Source organism: Sarcophilus harrisii, chromosome 1, assembly GCF_902635505.1.
Source record: "Sarcophilus harrisii chromosome 1, mSarHar1.11, whole genome shotgun sequence".
In the NCBI taxonomy this organism is placed as follows: domain Eukaryota; kingdom Metazoa; phylum Chordata; class Mammalia; order Dasyuromorphia; family Dasyuridae; genus Sarcophilus; species Sarcophilus harrisii.
This window is the reverse complement of record NC_045426.1, coordinates 503,146,691-503,168,606: the sequence shown is the minus strand read 5'-3', so window position 1 is coordinate 503,168,606 and position 21,916 is coordinate 503,146,691. Positions and strand designations below refer to the sequence as shown.

The following is a 21,916-nucleotide window of genomic DNA, read 5'->3' as shown; positions in this document are numbered from 1 at the left end:
TGTTTCTTTCTAAGATTAGTTGACTCTTCTTTATTATAAAATGAATTCTCTACAGATGGCCTTGTGAGCAAAATAAAAGTGCACAGAATGGTTTATAGTTTTTTTTTTTTAAAGCCAGGACTACAATGAACTGTGGATTTGATACAACATACTGAGACATACACACACACACGCAAACACACAAGAGGGGAGAAAACAAAAGGTTGCCTGACTGGCCACTTAGCATGCTTTAATCATGGCCTTTATCACATGTGAAATGTTAAATGACTGCATGCAAGCCAATACACAATAGAACCAGCTGGGTTTGTAAAAAAAAAAAAAAAAATCTACAAGTAATACACACATTCCCACTCTCTCCACACCTTTTCAATGGGGCAAATGGGAAACTTACCATTTATTGGCACTTTTAAGAAGATACATATCAGGAGAAAAAAAAGAGGAGGAGAAAAAGGAAAAAGGGCATAAGCAACAGTAAGTACTACATGAATCATTACAGGTAGTTTCTATTTTGAACTTTTCACTTCACAATTTAGTGTCCTATTCATAAGTAATTTGGTCAGAGGGCCAAGTTTAACTTTCTCCACCAAGTTAGGATGGAGATGTTTAACAGAAACACAGGAATAAATGGGAGGTGAAAATAGCTTTCTAATTTCTTTCTACCCCCCCAGAACCAAGGAATGACTAAATGAATCTTATTTTTACTCAATATATTTTTTATTGAAATACCAGGGCCAAGTCTACCAAATTGTGCTACAATTTGGTCTAAGAAGCCTAAAGAGGCCATAGATTGAACAAAAGATTGCTAAAATTAGTTTCATTAGATGCAGAAATACTAGTTATTTTTTTAAAAAAATCTTTGGTGTGGGAAACATTTTCGTGATACTAATATTTTAAGATACTCATTTTCTAAAGGCCAATTAATCATGAACTAAATACCTATGTTATATAGTAAGGCTGTTTTAATCTCTATAAACTTAAATCACCAAACTATATTACTAAATTAATTTAGCTGTTCCTTATGACATGAGCATTAGAACTGGAGCTCATTTTAGATAAAAGTGACTAAAGTATCTAATATTTATACATCAAGTACACAAGATTTTTTAAAAATTAGATTGTTTATGATGGAAAGTTCAAAGAAAAATCCAGTTCCAGTATATTACTTTGTTTTTTTAATCTTGCTTGGAATCTAAAGTCTATCTATATTACAAAGCACCTTATGATGCATGGCATGAGAGGTGGTACACATGTGTAACTATGTTGTTATTACTGAAATGGCACCTGGATCATTACAAAGTGGCTAAAGACACAAAAGACAAAATAAAAGTGTAATAAGTTGATTTTATGATTTTTATTTGGATTCATTAAAATTTGGCTAAATTAGCCAGAATTCAACAGATTTTTTTTCTTATATCAGAATAGCCACAATTACACCAGAAAATTTTCCTATCATGTTTGCTTATGTTGACAACTTAGCTTAAAAACTGGGGTATGAGAATCCTAGTTGGAATACTAAATCAGCTGGGCTGAGACGCAGCACATTTTTTCCTTGAGATGATAATAAATGAAACACCGCTAATGAGTTTTCCCCTCTGTGCCTCTCTCATTCTCTCAGCTTTGGATCCTTTGGGATGGACATTATTAATATATGCTCTGCTGTGGGTTGACCTTATAAGCTTCCTTTAAATGATTTGGCCATTCAATGGGAATAAAAACAGCAACCTAACCATTCTCCAGTTTCTAGCAGAGCAGGTTATGATGCAAGAACGGGCCATTCTTGTGCTAAATTCTGCTCAGATTCATGATTTTAAGCCCTTGTAATTAAAGCTACCCAGTGTAATATGTATGAAATGATCTACCAATACATAAAGACGTAATGGTCTCATTATCTCGTTGGCAGGATTTAAACTTTTAAAAATAAAACCCACCTAAAGTACCTAAGAATAAGAAGTAAACAAGTAAATGTGTTCCCCAGAAGGAACTATCCAGTTCATGGACCAATGGTTTTCAACTTAAGAATTTAAATTTATATCAATTGTCTATTTAAAAATACCATTTAAACCTTTATTTTCTTTCTCAGAAGCTGCATGGTACAGTAGAACGAGTATTGGGCTTAGAATGAGAAGACTTAGATTTAAATTCCACCTGTCTACTACATAGATGAACTTAACCAAGTTAGTTAACATCTCTTGGTCTTGGTTTCTTTATCTGTAAAATAGAGTGGGATGGGGGGAGAAAAGTTTGAACTAGATAACCTGTCCCTTTCAGCTCTAACTCTCAGATCTGATGATCCCAATTTGGTTACATGCTCATCAGGAGACATAGGGCTATGTAATGAGACTTGAGGAGCTAGAAGCAGCCCAAAGTTTTTATCTAGGATTTGAAGTTTCAGGATTAAATGACAAATATGCTCTAACATAATTTTTAAAAAGAGGGATACACATATAATTAAGATATCTTAAATATAGATTAATAATATAGAATAGATATTTCTATTTTTCCCTATATTAATTTTTAAAAATCAGTTGCAGAAAGCCTAGCAATATGATGGTTTATAAATAACTTTAAAAGTAGCACTGTGAAAAAACCAGGGATTCTCATTTTGACACTACTGAATGTATCTATTATTTTCAAGTTCTGAGAGATATGCATATGAATATTTACTCTGTCTGAAGAAATTTTAAAATCCTCTTTCCTATTAAAAAAAAGTCCCAAAGATGCAAAGGTAATGCAATGTGCCATCAATTCTGTTTTCTAATTGGGATTTGGAATATATTTTTGTGAAAATATGTTTTAAAACATGCTGATTTAAAAATAAAACAACTAACCCCATTTAATTAATCTATGAATTTCTGAGGAAGTACCTGGATGATCAAATCATCCTGGACAAGTGAAAGAAGCTTTGCTTCTTGATTTTTAAAAGAGAAACTATTATCGCCAATAACACTAATGCTACAAAAAATAACACTAGGCAAGTTATTCATGTGTTTGGTCTCATAAGAGTAAAGATAGGAGAGTTGAGAGAAGAAAATCATATGAAAACTTGACTAATGCCTGCTATGTTTCATATTAATACTATATGATCAATCTAAAGAAATATAACTCTAAAGCACTGTCACTGGTTACTCTGATAGCTACAGATGTTAAATAAAATCACTAATATTTATTGGTTTAAGTTGGAGAATGTTTAACCTGTGTACTTTGATTCTACTAAAATTGTCCTTTTAAAGTGATTATTTTACCATATAGAAGACCAACACATTTTTACAAAAGTCATTAAGATTTAATAATTAAAAAGTAGTAATTTTTTTCTTAAAAGTACACTACCTTGAAATTGATTTAATAAGCTTATGGTTATCCTGTTCTGAAGTCTGAATATTCTCTACCTTTTGACAGTTTGTGGCTAAGCTCTCCCCACTCACTCACAGTTCCTCCAAGGTCAGAATATCTGCCAGACAAAGTGCTGAATGAATGGTACAGCACACAAAGAAATATCAAATCTCAGGCTGTCAAAAGATTCTGCAGATGTCATTTGCATGCAGATTACATTGTTATGGTAGCTATGATTAACTTGTCCCCCACTCATGTGAGTACAGAAATGTTGCATTTCTTTGCTTTAGATGTGGCATTAAAATAAAAAGGGAGGTGCTGTCAGCCCCCTCCCCACCACAGGAATTCAGCAGCTCAAATTCTGAATCTCCTTCCCTTTCCTAGGTGGCTGCCCTGCTTTATCTTACTTTGGCAATACTTTGGCTCAAATGCAGACAACACCATAGGAAAAAAAAATTACACCAATACAAAATCATAAAGAGAGAAAAGAGAAGCACAGGAGGAAAAAATTGACAGTTGCAAAGATATAAACCTTTGTAAAAGAGAATTAGGAAGAAGTTAGAACAATTGAAGATGGAACTCTGGCTACAATGAATTGTTATATACCTTGATGCCGTTTTTGCTGTGCTCCTTTTCGGTATGGTTAGTAATAGAAAGAGAACACAAGCCATGATACACTCTGGTTATTTATGCGTCTCAAATGCAATAGCAGCTCATGCTCATTTTGTTATCATAGCCAGATAAAGCCATCTCTTTACCCTTCTTATATTGGACACATGGGACATTACCCCCCACCCTCCAACCCCTGTGCTGGAAACATTTAATACTTTAAATGCTTTGTGCCCCACAGGGCTAACACCTTATTTCATTTCCAGTGACATCTGACAAATAATAAATCATCTGATTGTAAAGTGCCATCTTGTCATTTCACTGTTCAAAAATATCAGCTCCTTTGAAATTTCACTGTGTGACAGACACATTGAAAAAATGGTGGTATTGTGAGCCTCAACAAGATCTGGTAGGTGGCCAAATTTTATTTTTACAATTTTATTTTTTCTGTATATTTGGCATAATTAGAAAAATGCTATTTTCAAAATTGAAGCCAATAGTATATAGAAATAATTGAAAATAATGAGAGACTATTTTCACTTCTATGATTATCACATTGGGCAAAATTCAGCTCTCAGACATCTAACAGCTAGTTTGGGAGATGTTGTATTCTATCTGTATGCTCAAAACTATGTGTAATATCTCGGTCTCCTATAGTAAGGAGTCTCTTGGAAGTGTGCTGTCTGACTTGAATCTGACAGCAGAAGTCTTGGCATTGTCTCCAGCACACATGCAGGCAACCTTCCTTCTTAAGGGAGAATGTTTTAAAAACATTCTTTTTATTTCCCTCCCCCATGTCCTGTGCCCAATCATTGCACCATACAGAATAAAAATGCCAGTTTCTTAGAGAGTGGGCGCTGACTTTCCAAATTATTCCTGCAATAAACTTTGATAAAGGGAAATGTTCTCACCTAAAATTGCAGTTGGCACAAATGGATCTGTCATACATCATAAGCAGGTCAATGCAGAAAAGGTAAAAAGAGAAAGAACAGTAAATGATTGATGAAAAGTTCCACCATGTCCCCCTAGAAAGCATCTGGTTACAACATGTCAAACATATTATTAATCTCCTAAAGCACTGTGAATATAGTAAAGTGGGCACTGATTGGTTCTGATTGCTAAGGGATTATGAAGAAATGAAACAATGAAAAAAAATCAGTTACCTGGGTAATAGGAATTAGGCACTGTGGTGCTCAGTGTATTAGTTTTCATTGTAAAAGATGATGGTGAAGATACAGCTGTAAAGAAAAGAAAATCTAGTCATTGACAGCAGAGAGGTCACTGCACTGGAAAATTGGAGGCCACTTGGTGAGGAGGATGCTCAGAGCTCAATCCTGGTTCATCTCGCTGATGTCAGCAACAACTCAGTGATCTGCCAAATGTCTGTGTAGCAATTATTGTCATTGTCATTGTCATTGTACCAAGAAGGACTGGCTTGATCCCTGGCATAAGAAATTCCTATTTTTCTTTGAAGGCAGGAACCTGTACTTCAGAGATGGTACGCTATCATCACTTAAAATTTTAATCAAAAACCCATTTTGACTCAATAAAGTCTGTCATTTGAGTTTTGTCATGACTTCTAATTTTGCCAAGTATAGTTCTGTTTTCTGATTCAGAAAACTATTTTATACTAGAAATTAATATCCATATGTGCTTTTAGAGAAATAGAAAATTAAATTTTTAAAAAAATCATTCAATAGAAATGCTAGTATCTGAAATTTATGCAAATATTAGATTTTATTTTTTCATCTATAAAAAAGGGTAGGAAGGCACTGGATAAAATATTTCTAAAGTGCTCACTAGTTCCAGAGTTATGATTTAATTTATAAAAATTATGTTGTTTGGCTATAAAATTAATCATTTTCATTGATTTACTTCTAAGTATTTATTTAAAGTTTTCCCCCTAATCTTCAAGAAAATATGATAGAACTACTGTTTTCCTTCACTTTTTCTAATCACTTTTAACTAAATAACCTTGCTAAGTTTTAATCTGTAAAATACATTTTCCACTGTGTGATATACAGCTGGAACAATTTAATTTCACAAAAAAGAAAGTTTTTTTTTTGAGTTGATAAATCTATTCATTCACCTTTCTGACACTCAGTTGAGTCTACTTTTCTGCTACAAATGAGTAAAGCTATATAGTAGATATGCTAGTTGCAATATGTAAAAATTCTAAGTATGTATTTATATAGGCATGAGTATATAACACACATACATACTTAGAATATGTATTATGCAATATACATACATATCTGTCTGTCTAGCTGTCTGTATTTGTCTTATACATGTATTCCCAATCTGGAAACACTGTATTGACTCTGTTGACAATCACATCTCATTTTGTTATTAATAGAGCTTACCTAGATGCCAGTCTTTCAATGAATCCCTTTTCACCAATAATCTCTGATAATATAACATCAACTATCTCTCAGATCAACAATCTTTGAATTTATTCTTTCCCATTTAAAACAATTATCCCCTATTTTAAAGTAAATTTTTTATTTATTTTGAAACTTGACTTTCCTTCCTACCCTTATGATTTCATTCTGGTAAATGGGTGAAAAAAAGAGTTAGAATAAATTCAAGCAATTATATTGCTTCAATTGTTCTATTATATTTATGCTGATGACTTGTTTATCTGTCATCTCTCCTATTATCTAGGCTTTGTCTTTGTCATTTTACTTCCTCTATGACTAAGCAAATTTCTCTCACCCCTATTTAAAGCTTTAATTTTCCTATCTGTAAGCTGAAGATATAAGATCACAATATCATACCCATATATAAAATGCTGTGCAAAAGTTCATCATTTAAATGTCAGCTATTCTTCTGTGTTCATTTTATTCAAAGTCATACAACTAGTTAGGGACTGAGTTGAGATTAGAATTTCGTCCTCTTGGTTTTCATACTTCAGTATTCTTTTTCTTATATCATGCTTTTAAACTCATTTCAGAAGCTTGTATATAAACAAGTCTTTGAAACGAACAATTGTTTAACAGTATTGTTTCTGAAATAAAGAAGTGTTTCTATTGTAAGAGGCATGAATGAGATCATTGATGACCTGCTTGCTCGTTGTGTTTCTTACTTAATATGAAATAATATCACAAGACAGACTACACCTGTAAAGCAGCTTTGATCATCAATTATCGAAGGATGTCATTTATTGTATTACTTGTGAATATTTATGGGCTGATAAATATTTGTACTATCAAATAAGTATGCATATTTCATGTTTCGCAAAAGCAGGACAATTAAAAACATCAGTTTTTTATAGGACCACTGACATAACTGGAATGAATAATTAGTTCAAGCCTCTTATTTTACAGATGAGGAAACTGAGTGTTAGATAAAGGGACTTGCCAAAGGTCACATGCATAGTAAATCTCAGAGATGGGATTTGAATCCAGAGCCTCAAACTCCAGAAGCAGTCTTATTTTTACTGTATAATGCAGTTTTATTGTCTTCATCCATGAAAACTATTCTCATTTCTCCTTTACATATTATAACTCAGCTCCTTTTATAATAATTTGTAAAAGGCAATGTAATCTGCATGATGAGGAGGACACATTTTCATCTCTCATAAATATTTTGGAGTTCATTTCTATGTTCTGTGACTTTATTTCTCTTTACCTCTCCTACAAACTAAAAAATTCTCTTTGCTTTTAATTTCCCATAGCTACTCCATTTCTCATAGTCCATCTCCTTCATCTCCTAAAGATCTCACACCCATTCATACTTATGCTGTTTTTAATGTCTTTCATATAATTTTTAAAAATGCCTGTTGAATTGTGCCTGCATCTTGGGGGGTCAACCAAACCCTTTCCCAGGACATTTTCCTATCCCAGAAACTGCCTTTTTGTTTTTTTAAAAGCCTTAAGAGAATACTATGGTAAAATTTTACTAGGTGGGTCAGTCTTAATAGATAGACTCTGGTGTAGCCAATTCACTGTTCAAAGTAATGTGAAGAGAGAAATGAAAGAATATTGTCCTATTTTTACTACTGTTTTTACAGTTGGGTAGGATGAATAAAGGTCCAATAGTAGGTTAGCCAAGAAAGCTAATATACTTTTCACAAGAATTCTGCTGTGCGTGAACATTTCTAGCTTTCCATAAATACATTCATTTTAAAAAGGTAAATGTCAAATTAGAATTCCTGTCCTACGGTATATCTCTTCTGTTGTTCAAACATCAAAAACTCTGGAACTTGATGTTTGTTTCTGCTATTTTGGTAAATTATAGCAAATACATTTATTTGTGAGATTTTTTGCTATAAAAAACATTCTGGGAAATTGTTCTGTATTTTTGTAGAGTAAGACCCCAGTAATGATATATTTTCTTTCCCCTGAGAGTAACAAAATGCTAACTTTAACTAAGAATATAAAATCTTATTACTAGTGTTGGGGAAACCTCCTAAATGTTTTTATATTATCCTTAAAATATATAATACGTAAGGGTGGCTAGGTGGTCAGTGGATAGAGTATCAGCCCTGAAGTCAGGAGGACCTGAATTCAAATATGCCCTCAGACATTTAACATTTCCTAGCTGTGTAATTAAGTAAATCACTTAACTGCAATTGCCTAGACATATATACAGAGAGAGAAAGACAGAGAGAGAGAGAGAGAGAGAGAGAGAGAGAGAGAGAGAGAGAGAGAAAGAGAGATGTAAGGAAAACACAGTCAAACAACAATGATCCTCTTTCCCTTCCTCCCTTCCTTACCCCCTGCCCCAGAGAGATAAAGTTTAATTTCTCTAACAGGCAGAAGAGATAAAGAAGATAATTTCTATTTTGTCAGAAAATTACAATATATTTCAAAATTCTGTGCTCTATCTATATTCTATCAGTACATATTTATGGTGTGTCACCTAATAGAATGTAAAGTCCTTGAGGGCAGAGATTAAGTCATTTTTGTTTTTTATTCCCCAGGACCTAGCACATGCCAGATGCTTAATAAGTTAGACATGGACCCACGTCCTTTCATTTAGACTTCCTGACTCCTACCCAGTGTTCTTTCAACTAGACCAAGCAGTCTACATAGCTTCTGTGAATTAAGGGCAAAATCAGGTTGTTGGTCACAAATCATGATATCATTAGTGTCATTCACACAACAAACAACCTTCATTAATGGGGCAGACTTAATCAAAATGAAATCATCATAGACTATCTAGTTTATTGGCACCTAATAAATTCCCATCAGAATTGAGCTCCATTAGGCATTCATGAAGGATGTGTGACAGTGACATATTGAAATCGTTCCTGCATGGTAAGCTGAAGTAGGGTTACTATAGCTGGGGCAAGCAGAAAACTGTATGAAGCAGGATGGTAAATGGTACAATACAAACATGGACTTCCAAGAAGCAAGAGCAGGCTGACCGAGCACACTGTACCCTCTGGGGAGTATGGTATGAACCATGCATGGAAGAAAGTGTGTCTTGTAGACACTGATTCAGACCAGGCACCCAGAACCATGAAGAACAAAAGAATTTATAAGGAATGGCTAGAGTTGTTGCCTAGGGGACAGACTATGCATTCTCTGAAACCTGAATTTAGCTTTGTTATCTTTTTACATATAGAAGCCCTTGAAATTGTTACCTTTAAGAACAAAGAAGAGGACCACATAGGGACTTGTACTTTCCTCTGTACCCCAAAAATGATAACATTGTTCCAGAGACAGTTTTTTTTTTAAGAAACTAATGGTTTTGTGCTGATTCTTTCACTTATTCTTTGATAGTTCCCTTTTTTGATCATTAGCATGCATTCTCAACATAGCTAGCAAAAATGAGGTTGCAACCTATGATCATAAAATGTGGTCGGAAAAGTCAACTAGTCTATGTCAGAAACCGACTTATGCCTCATTACTTACTATGAATTAAGGCTAGAAATAGAGATGGAGATGGAGAATATTAATTGTTTTTAAGTATTTATTTTCTTGTAGTACAACTTAAGCCTGGCTAACATAGGAGGGAAAGAGAAACAAATTCATTGTTTATTATTCAAATAAACAAGTTAGTTGTTCCTTATAATTATGCCAGAACCTATTGGATAAACCAAGAAAACAATTAATTATCACTACCCTATAGTCAATTGTTTTCTGAATAGGTTTCTGTAATATAGAAAATAATGGGCAGGTGTCTCATACAAGAAGATCTCTTCTTGATGGTATAAAGGACTAAAAAAACTCATAGCTATTGCTCTTGAAACAGGCTTCCTTTGGTCTGAAAGTTCTTTACATAAGGAAAACTGTTCTGCAACCCTGGGAGATGAAGAATTTCTAGGAGTACTCAACTAAACCACTAGATTAATTAAACTGGTAATAGGGAATTTGGCAGTGAGTTTTAAAAGTGTTCTCCTCAATCATGAACCCTCAAAAATGAAGGAGAAATGGTTAAGGCCAAAATTTCTGAACTTACATCTCCCATTCAAATTGTGTGTATCCATGAAAGAAAAAGCCTCATCACAGTTGGTTCCTTGCTCAGCGTAGCTCTTATCCATAGAATTCACCATCACTGTCATTTCCTGCCGAGTGCTGCTCATGGTCTCCTTCCTCTTCTTGGCCAGTTTCCTTGGAAAACAAAATTCATATACCTATGTAAGTTTCTCTAGGGTGGATTTAATTTATCTTTCCATATCTCATAGGGACTATTAGTACAGTGCCTAGTACAGAAGAGGCACTTAGATGGTATACATTCATTGGACAACACCCCTGGATTTTGTATTATGAATTCATCCAAAATAGGTTTTACTCTACTCTCATCTTCAAAATCTCATCTCATGTGGGAAAACATGTAAAGTTATTTGTAAATCTCAAAGTGATAGCTATTATTATATGTTTCAGAGGCTTTGGACTAGCTGTCTCATATACCTAGAATTCAATCCTCCTTACCTTGCCTCATAGAGTCCCTCTCTTTTTTTAAAAGGTAGCACAAATGCCATCTTCAGAATGAATAATTTCTAGATTCCCCAACTACTACTGTCTTCCCATCCAAACTATCTTTTCTATTTTGTATATACTTATACTTATTAACTTTATATCATGTGCAATATTAAACCCACATATAAAATATATATGTGTGAGGGGCAACTCGTTGGTGCAATGGATAGAGCACCAGCCCTAAAGTCAGGAAGATCTGAGTTCTAGCCTCAGACACACTTCCTAGCTGTGTGACTGACCCTGGGTAAGTCTCTTAACCCCAATGTGAATAGGGACAGTTTCATTCATCTTACTTGTATCCTCAATGTCTTGAACAGTACCTGACACATACTATATATATACACATATATATATAATTGACTAATAAATGATGTTTGAATGTGAAAAATGTGAACATACAACTAAATTTCATGTAGAATGCATGTATGTTTACTGATAAGAGATCAGGCTTAAAAAATTCAATAAATGTCCAATTTGACAAATATATATTAAGTGACAATTTGTAACAAATGAGATACCTGTAAATATGCCTGGCACACAGTAAGCACTTTAAACATAAATGTTTACTCCTTCCTTTCCTCCCCATTGTATTAGGTACACTACAATATTATTTACATAAACATATATGTGATATATATATATATATATATATATATATATATATATATAAATACACACATAGACTATGAAATAGCATTTTATATTTTCCATATAGACACATACATTAAAGATCAAAAATGTTAAAAACTAAAAACAATCATTCCATTTATCATTTAAGTACCTGTTTGTAAGATTTAGAAAGAGTTAAATTCTATAGCAATCCCAACTGACCAAAAAATACAAGATACATTTGTGCTCTGGAATCAGCCATGTCATCAATTATTTTAAAAAGTTAGCTAAACTCTGATCACCTGTATGTTTATCTATAAGAATCTGTAATCAGTTCAACTTATTTTAACCTAACTAGTCATTCAATAAGAATGTTTTAAATGAATTATATTAGACAATAAGAGATATTAAAATGTATAACATTTCTCTAATCCTAAATAGATTTTTGGTAATTGAAGCTTACATAATCACCAAGAATTTATATAACATAAAATAATGTAATAAAATTATTTTATACATTTCTACCTGTTTTAGGTATAAGCTAGTTTTTAATCAGCTCAGGGAAAGAAAAAAGATAAAGTAATAATTAAATAGATAAGGTAGAAAATTTACCCTGCTGACTTTATGAAACCTCAAAAGATTTAATTTTTAAAATTTTATATTAAATTTCTGTTACATAAGATGTAGAGAATTGATGCAAATACATAAGAATAAGAGTCATTCCCCAATAAATAAATGGCTTGAGATTAAGAACAGGAAGTGTTTTTTAAAAATCCAAGTAAATTATCAGCAACAATATTAAAGGATGCTCCAAATCACTGTTAATAAGGAAAATGCAACTTAAAAAAACTCTTAGATTTTCCTTCATTGTCATCAGATTGGCAAAAGAGATATGTGTAGTTCATGTTTTTAGTGTCAGTTTTCCAAAACCAAATCATAAAACCTTTCTTTATCTTCTTTTTCAACCATCATTGGAAGATGGAGAATGAAATTCAAGGCTTAGATAGTCCTGCCAGTTATATAAGGAGGGAGCATTATGTTTAGTTCTTTAGCTACAGTTTCAAAGTATACATTTTATGTCGGCTTCTACCTTGGTCAGCTCCACGGAAAGCCATTCCTAAAATAACTTTCCATGGGAATATTGAAGGAGGGAATGGGCTGAGATTATTGCCTTCCTAGTCTCATAAATGGTCAATTTTTGTTTAAATGCTTCTATTTCTTTTTACCTGATTTACAAAGATAGTTTTCTTCTCCCTTCTCTCTCTCCATAAATTCTCCTTTTTTATTTTCCATTAGAACCATATGTAACTTCAGAAAACTTCTTCCCTCCCTCAATCTCTTGGTTTTAGATTTTTAACTTTAAAATTTAGGTAATTAGATCCAGAAAGAAGGCTGTGAGACTGAATGTGGATTACAACGTAGTATTTTCACCATTTTGTTGTGGTCTGCTTGTTTCTTGTTTTCTTTCTCATTTTTCCCCTTTTTGATCTGATTTTTCTTGTGCAACATACTAATTGTGGAAATATGTGTTGAAGAATTGTAATTGTTCAAAATATACTGAATTACTTGCTATCTAGAGGAGGGAATAGGAGAAAGGGAGGGGGAAAATAGGGAACAAAAGGTTTTGCAAGGGTGAATGTTGGAAACTATCTTTGCATATATTTTGAAAATAAAAAGCTATTATTTAACAAAAAATTAGGCAGTTAGGTTTATCATTTTTTTTTCCTTTCCCAATGATAAAAGAGGTTCTATTGGAATTGATTCTTTTCATTTCTAATATCCACCTGTGAGCACTAATGCCAATGATCCCAAGTGTAAGAGTTAAGGGTAGATCTCTTGCCATGATAAGATATGAGTTTTGTGAACTCATTCTTAGTAAGGATATTTCTTCCTCCATACAAAATCAGTCAAATAAGAAACTCACAGCTATAAATACAGAACTATTAAGCCCATGCATTTGATAGATCAGAGATTTCATGAATGTGGTTGCTCTTTTTAGTGATACACTTTGCAAGTGATTCACCCCTTTTTATTCCATATGACTTTTGTTGGTCTTCACTAGTAGGATCTCTAGGGTCCACATAAAACATGACAGATCTTCCTATAAATTTCTGATATTAATTGGACATTAATAAAAGACAAAGCTCATGTATAATTACGTCAGTTACTTCCTTTATAATCTAGCTCATGTTATCATCAAAAAGATTTTTAAATTAATTATTTGCCTGCTCCAATATAGTTTTTAATGCCAAATTACTATTATTTTTTCAGTTTTTACTCCCCCCTCATATACTCTATACATAAGCCTAACTGGCTTCTATTTGCTGTTCCTTACATATAGCATTCCATCCACAGCCTCCATAGTTTGAATGTGCTTTATGTTTCCAAAGCCTAGAATATTTTCTCCTCCTTATCTATATTTCTTAGAATTCTTAGCTTCCTCTAAAGCTTAACTCAAATCCTAGCTTCTTCAGGAGACCTTTTCTGATTTCCCTAGTGGTTACTATCTCCCATACCCACAAATCACTGTGTTTATATACATATAAACATGTCATTTCATTTATATCCAGTAAAGTATAAGCTCCTTAAGGACAGGGAGTATCTGGCTATTTTATTTGCATCCCTGGTACCTACAGTGCCTGGCATATATAGCAAGTGTTTAATAAATACTAGTTAACATATCCATATTCTCAAATAATTTCACATGGTTATGTTTTGGATATCTCTAGCTATATGTCAAATACCTTAAAAGCAGATACTTTATTCTGCTTTCCCCATGGGCATCAAGGCCCATATTATCCATGCAGTTGATGTTTAATAAATAATTCTTAAGTAAATTAATGACTAATGAGCATGTTAGGGAACTACAAAGGGCAGGTCTTTCAATATATTCCTATCATCTTACTTGCTTTGAGAGTACTTTATTCTTATTTTTTCCTAAACCAAAATGTTCCCTTGGGCTGAAAGAATTAAAAAACCCTTGATCCTACTACTATAAATGACTCAGGAATATTAAATCAAGAATTGAGGTTTGAGAATAGCAAGAGACGAATCGTTATGGATTTATCCATGTCATTCTTTTTTGGGGGGATATCTTATTTTAGATCTTTGTTTTGTTGGTAGTAAAGAACAGATGCTACTCTCAGAAAAAGAATGTTAATTTATTGCTAGAAAATAACTAATTTAGTGGAACATATGCTAACTTACTAGAATGCAAACTTTGGCATGTATGTATGTGTGTGTGTGTGTGTGTGTGTGTGTGTGTTGTGGTGTGTATAAAGAAAAAAAATCAATGCTAAAACAATTTTTACAGAGATTTATCAATGAGATCTTTTGCCTTTCAATAAAATCACTAAAGCAACTTTAAGCTAAATGTTACAGTCAGGACTTTCTCATCTCTAGAAAGTTGACATGCTCATGATTCTTTTTGGGAGAAGGAAACTCCTAAAACCATCTTCTTTAAAAATAAATGAAGTGTTTTGAAATTATGTTTAGATCTTTGCAAATGGTTTTCCTAGTTACAATATTGCATTGCTAAGCATTAATTGCATGAATCTTATATCATATTTCACAGATCTAAATTGGGAAATTAAATTTTGGATTTGAATTTTCTTTTCTTTTTATTTAAAAAATTTTTTTTTTGCTGAGGCAGTTGGGGTTAAGTGACTTGCCTAGGGTCACATAGCTACAAGTGTTAAGTGTCTAAGGCCACATTTGAACTCAGATCCTTCTGACTTCAGGGTTAGTGCTCTATCCACTGTGCCACCTAGCTGTTCCTGGATTTGGATTTTCTTTAAGAAAAAGCTGAAATTTAATTTACATTAAAATTGATCAAAAGCATTTATTAATCACCTATTCTGGGCCAAGCACTGTGTTAAAAACTGGGTTTTTCAAAAAAGGCAAAAAATAGTCTTCATGCTAATGAAGCTTATAGTCTAATAGAAGAGGTAAAATGAAATAACTAGGTACTAACAAGATACACACAATACAAAATGGTGATAATCACCAGAGTGCAGACACTAGCATTAACAGGGATTAAAAAAAAACTTCTTTTAGAAAGCAAAATTTTAAGGAGTTCAGGGAGCAAAAATGATAAAGGATAGTATATACCAGGCATAGGGGAGAGCCTGTAAAAATGCCTGGAGCTGGGAGATTGAATGTTTTCTATAAGAAACATGAAGGAGTCCAGTATCATGAGATCACAGAATATGTGGAGAAAAATAAGGTATAAGAAAACTTGAAAGATAGGGGGGGAGACAAGTTATACAGATGTTTAAAAATTAAACAGAGGGTTTTTTATTTCATCCTGGAGATGATAGGATCATTGGAGTTATTGAATAGGAGAGTGACATGGTCAAGTCTATAGTTTGGGAAGATCAATTTGACAGCTGAATGGAAGAGAGACTTTCATGGGAAGAAATTTGAGGTAGGGATTCTCTATCAGGGCTCCTCAAATTATGGCCCTCGGGCCAGATGCGGCAGCTGAGGTCGATTATCCCCCTCATCCAGGGCTATGAAGTTTCTTTATTTAAAGGCCCACAAAAGAAAGTTTTTGTTTTTACTATAGTCCGGCCCTCCAACAGTCTGAGGGACAGTGAACTAGCCCCCTATTTAAAAAGTTTGAGGACCCCTGCATCTAGATGTCAGGTGAGAGGGATTGAACCAGTGTGATGGCTAGAGGTGAGATGAAGGTATATATGAGAGATATTACAAAGGTATAAACAACATTTAGAAATAGCTAGATATAGGGAGTCAGAGAGAATGATAAGTTAAGGATGACATTTTAGTTGTGAGCCTGGGTGATAGAAAGGGTGGTGGTACCCTCCAACTAACAGGAAATTTAGGAAGACTGGGCTTAAGGGAAAATATAATGAGTTCAATCCTGAATAGGTTGTATTTAAGTTGTTTCTGACACATCCAATTTGAAATGTACAACAGGAAGTTGCAGATGAGGTTAAAAGAGAAATTAAGACTAGATAAGTAGATCTGAGAATCTGTTTATTGAAATAAAAATTGAATCCATTGAAAATGATGAGATTATAACATAGTTTAGAGGGAAAAAGAGAAGGGGGTCCAGGATAAGGCCTATAATAATAATAGCTAGCATTCATTTAGCACTTTGAGATTGGCAAAACATTTTATATATGTTAATTTACTTGTTCCTGACAAAATTCCTTTGAACAAATTCTTTGATCAGGTACTGTTAAAAAAAATTTCTAAACCTGTATTATCCTATATTCTAATTCTGGGTGATACAGTGTTTAGCACTCAGCCTTAAGTCAGGAAGATTCATGATTTTTATTTCTAATTTGGCCTCATACTTGCTAGTTGTGTGATTTTTGGCTAAGTCATTTAACCCTGTTTGCTCCAATTCCTCATCTGAAAAAAATGAGCTGGTGAAGGAAATAGTAAACTGCTCCAATATCTAAAACGCAACTAAAATGACTGAACAGCAACAATAATGACAAATTCTTTGAAACTTTGTCATCCTTTTAAGTATTCTATTCATTTTGACAATTCTATTCTGAAAATTACATTAATTATGATTATTTTAATAACTAGAGTATCCAATTCACTAAGCATGTTAAATTATAGAAATTTTAATGCAGTACTAAAAATAAGCAAAGTAGAAATGTACTACTGTTTAAATTATAAAAGAAGAAAAACCAAGACACAGAATTAATTTAATTCTACTAATAATTATAAAACATCAACCATTTGAAAGGTACTATGCCAGGCACCATACTCCACTAGGAATTGAAGGTTCTTTGGCTAATTCACTACCATGTGGATTATTGACTTTATGGTTCAGCCCATTGGTCCTATGATGCTTTCTTTGCTAAAGAAGTAGAAAGAATGGTGACAATTGCTAAGATGTTACCATGTCATGCATGTCAGGGTATTCTGTTGCCTCTCCACAAGAAGTTGCTATACATTAGGTAAATTAATTTAAAATTAGATAATTTATTAATCAGTTGATTCTTTTTCTGATAACTTAAACCCCTCTTCCACTTGTAATCTCACTCCCATATTTTATCATGGTGTAGACCTGATCTTCAGATCTTAAAGGTTTTATCAACAGAAAACAATCTTAGTCAAGTTTTATACCAGTCTGAAAAAGCTTCAAATGTGGGCCCAATGACAGACTCATGTCTGAAAAACAGTCTACCTAAGTTCCAAAAGTTTTATTTGAAAGTTGGCTGCACACTGTGATGATTTTTAGAGCTATTGCAATTTACTGAGATGCTGATGTGCAAGGGTTACTAGTTCTGTCTTGGGAAAAGAAGTCCCCAAAGTCAGGAAACCATGGATCCTTGAAAAATGGAAATCACTTGACCCTTTAAAAATTCATATCACAACCTGGGAGGAAAATTCCTGCATTAACCCAAGATAAACTTCATCGTTACCGGTCCTCATTATCTCTCTATTCACCAATTTCCTTCACCTGCTCCAATTTATACTTGCTTTTCTTGAGAAATTCCTTGGGAGCTTTATTTCTTACCTGATTATCCCTCTCTTTCTCTTATTTCTAAACCCGCATACTACTGGAGGGCAGGAACTTTTGTAGTTATATATCATATTTCACATTCTGCCTATCCAACTGTATAGTATATAAATGACCAATAAATGGACAATCATCATCCTGATCTTTTGTATGCATGTCCTGCTGGGTCCCTGCCTGACAGAAATAGCTGCCATCAGGGAAATAACTTAGAGCCCCTCTATTCACATAATCCAATCTGCCAAGCAGGCTGAAGATTTTAAACAATAAAAACGCAATTGGTAGAAATAATAAATGCATCTTTAGTGATATTTTGTTTAGTTTTATTTCTTCCAGCAAGACAATATGAATCCAGAGGGGCCAAGACACACAGAGAGAGCATAGAAAACCCAACACTGGTAAAATTCGTGATAAGGCAAAGTGGGAATAAAACAACATTAGTGATAGTGGGTCCCTGCTCACAGTCAGTTCATGTGGCTGAATTCCACATATTTATATTATATTGAAATTTAATGGTCTCAAAAATGTTATTTTGCAGCCACACTAAATTGGTATACTGGTGACATGCTAACCAAAACCATACACATCAGAGCAGGAATAAAATTTTAAATGCATATCATTTTGGAACATCGTTTTCTACATTCTACTGATGAGGTTTGTTAAGCTTTTTGAATATTCTAAGTTTGCCAGGGGAACACTTGTCCAACAAAATAAGTGTGAGCAAAGTAGCTGCTAAGGGAGGAAGGAGGGAAAACGAAGCCTAGATAATTCTTGGGAAGTCTATACTCAAGTTATGGTACATGAGATTTATTTTGAAACATGAGTAGCTCCCATAGTATCCCATCTATTGTGTACCCCATGAAAATAAAAAAGAAATCACTGATAGGGCAAGCAACAGCTATTAAAATCAAAGATTTCTTTTAAAAGTAGTCTTTAAGTCTCTCATTTCCCCATTTTTGTTGTTGAGTCATGTCCAACCCTTTGTGACTCCATTTTGGGGTTTTGTTTTTTGACAAAAATTCTGAAGTGTTTTGCCATTTCCTTCTCCAGATCATTTTACAGATGAGGAAACAGAGGCAATATTCCTATTATCAGCTGCCAGATCCCTCCCTCCTCAAACTACTGACTATTCATTTTGTATATAGTCTCTAATACATATGTATACACTTGTATCCTTCATTAGAATGTAAGCTCTCTGAAGACAGTTTCATTTCTGTCTTTGAATTTCTCGGATTTTAGCCCAATGTCTATCGTATTGTACATACTTAATAATTACTTCTTGTTGCTGGGTCCATGACATAGCAAGGGTCTAGATGGAAACCTAAGAGATCTAGACTGTTCTTTCTAAACAGGACACCATGATACTATGAAGACTTGGTGGTGTGTTCACTGTATTAAGTGCATACACAAACGGGCATGCCCCAATTTGAATTTATTTGTTTTAGTGGTTTTTCTGGGAGCACAAAACAATAATAATTCTCACCCTTTTGAGAAATTGGAGGCAAATTAGTACTTGAGTACAGAAAATACTGGAAGATATACATATTCTTATGTTGATGTATATAAATATGTGTGGCATATGTATATATTTATCTAGATATAGATATATATATATATCATATGTTTATATACACACACATATTTAATTGCATATATGTATATATAGATATATACCCACAAATGATATATATAGGAACATATGTATTAATACACATAAGTATACTTATTTATCTTTCTTTCTCCCAGGATTATTTCTATTTTCCTTTTTAATTTTATTGTTAATTTTATTATTTTTTTTAAAATTTTTTTCCATCTTAAAAATTCTGTAACTATAGAAACCTCCAATCATTTTTTATTCAATCTATTGTTCTCTTCAGCATTATTTTTTTTTTTTTTGTATTTTTTTGTATAAAGCACAGCTACTCTTGGTAAGCTTCCCAGAAAGCAAACACAAGCTGTTTTACAAGAGGAGCTAGTATCTAGTATCCAACAAAGATACAAATACTACCAAGACAGCATTAATACAATAGAAGAGAGGGAGAGAATCTTTTTTTTTTGTATTTTATTCTCCTTTTCTCTCCCTCCCTCCCCCCCCCCCTTCTCTCTCTGTCTCTTTTCTCTCTTTGTCTCTCTCTGTCTATATATGTGTGTGTGTGTGTTTCTTATTTCAAGGAGTCTTCTGATTCAATCTATTATGGATCCTCTTCTTTCAAGTTTCAACTAAGGAACAGCTTTCACTGTGAAATTTTCCCTTATCCTCACCCCATTTGATCTTTCTCTCTTCATTTAACCATATACTGTATAAGTGTATTTTCTCAGTGGAAAGTCAGTTTCTTGAGAACAGGGACTGTTTCATTTGGGGATTTGTATCCCTTGTGCCTAATATGATGCTTTGCACATAGTAGGAGTTTAATCAGTGTTTGCTAAATTGAAATGATGTACTAATTTGTAAAAATTCTGATTAAGGTCCAAATCCAGCCATCAATCCACTTTACAATGGTAGTTCTCTTGCAATGTCATCTACTTCCGTTGTTCTGGAAATGGATCAAGAAGCTAAATCACCCCTCCCCAAAATTAAACAACTTCCAGCTTCTTAGAGTCAGAGGTAGAATTTGATCCTGACAGTAATGTAGAAAAAGTCTAGAAAGGAATATTGAAGCCTAATAGTACGTTCTAGCTGATATATTTCAGCCTAGAGGCATTAGGGAGCTACAGAAGGCTTTTGAATAGGGAAGTAACATGGTCATACTTGTATTTTAAGAGAATAATTTATAGGAAACAGGGAGAACAATTAACATACCTAATAAGAGGTATAAATCACTTACACTCTCAATTTCCTCATCTGTTAAATGAAGATGTTTGCATTATCTAACTCACTTGAGAACTGCGATAAAAGTATTTTTACATCTTCTCATGAAATGTAATGTGAATTGTTTTGTTATGAAACAATGTGGCACAGTTGGTACTAGCTGGCTGTGGAGTCAGGAAAGTCAAGGTTTATATCCTGCATCAGTCACACTGATGATGCGTTTATCTTTTTCTTACATGAGGAGTTAACACCATTGTTATGACAAGTTCAGAACAGTACCCTCCCCTCTCCAATCCCCTAAAATTATGATTTTCTTATTTATTGCCAAGCCAAGGATTCACATTTTCCCTAATTCATGCCATGAGTTAACTAGGAAGCTCCTGAAAATGTGTTAAGGTTCTAAAGGGGTAGTTTTGGTCCAGAATGTCTGTTGTCAATACCTGTTAATAGGGGAAAAGAGAGGCCTTGATAATAATGTAAATTAGTCTACTCTAGCTTTCAAAGGGCCCAGAGCTGGGATTCAGGAAATTCTCTCTAGCAAGAATTCTTGTCTTATTTTGTTTATTTATTTAAATTTAACTTATTTTAAATTTAAATTAAATTATTATTCATAATTTAATCACCAAATGAAATAAGCATTTCTTCATCTTCTAAATAATGGAAAAGGATTGTATATAAAACTATAAATCTTCATTGGCATAGAACTTGTTTTTAAAAAAATTTTAAGCAAATAATAAATTTTACTTGTCTTATTTTAGGACACAGACATCTCTTCACAGGATTGATCCTTGTAAAGGCTGAGAAAAATCGATTGTATCACTCTCTTAAAAGGAAAGTGAATGGATACGGTGTAGGCTTCCACAACTTCAGGAAAATAGTTATTTAGTGTGTTATAATGAAAACCAGAGAGGGTGATGGGACCTTTGAGTATCATAGATTGCAGTGCTGGTGGGGTTGTGAACTGATTCAACCATTCTGGAAAATGAAACACCTATCTTTCTTTCTCTTTCTTTCTTCTCTTTTTCTTCTATCTCTACTTTCTTCCCTCCCTCTCTCTCTCTTCCTCTCTTCCTTCCTTTTCTCCTTCCTTTCTCCCTTCCTTCTTTTTTTTTCTTTCCACTCTCCCTC

General features: G+C 33.5%; 1 protein-coding gene across 8 annotated transcripts in view; it reads right to left on the bottom strand.

The window, feature by feature from the left end:
• PTPRM (protein tyrosine phosphatase receptor type M) overlaps positions 1 to 21,916 on the bottom strand; it is a 936,902-nt gene that overhangs the window by 193,752 nt on the left and 721,234 nt on the right. For 2 of the 8 annotated variants that reach the window (XM_031953603.1, XM_031953819.1), the window contains 4 exons: positions 10,348 to 10,499; positions 5,103 to 5,177; positions 4,851 to 4,877; positions 392 to 403 (listed from right to left, as the gene is read on the bottom strand). In XM_031953603.1, coding sequence (XP_031809463.1) covers positions 392 to 403; positions 4,851 to 4,877; positions 5,103 to 5,177; positions 10,348 to 10,499 — 266 coding nt within the window. The remainder of the gene's footprint in view (positions 1 to 391; positions 404 to 4,850; positions 4,878 to 5,102; positions 5,178 to 10,347; positions 10,500 to 21,916) is intronic. The other 6 variants (XM_031953751.1, XM_031953893.1, XM_031953963.1 and 3 more) reach the window with 4 other exon arrangements.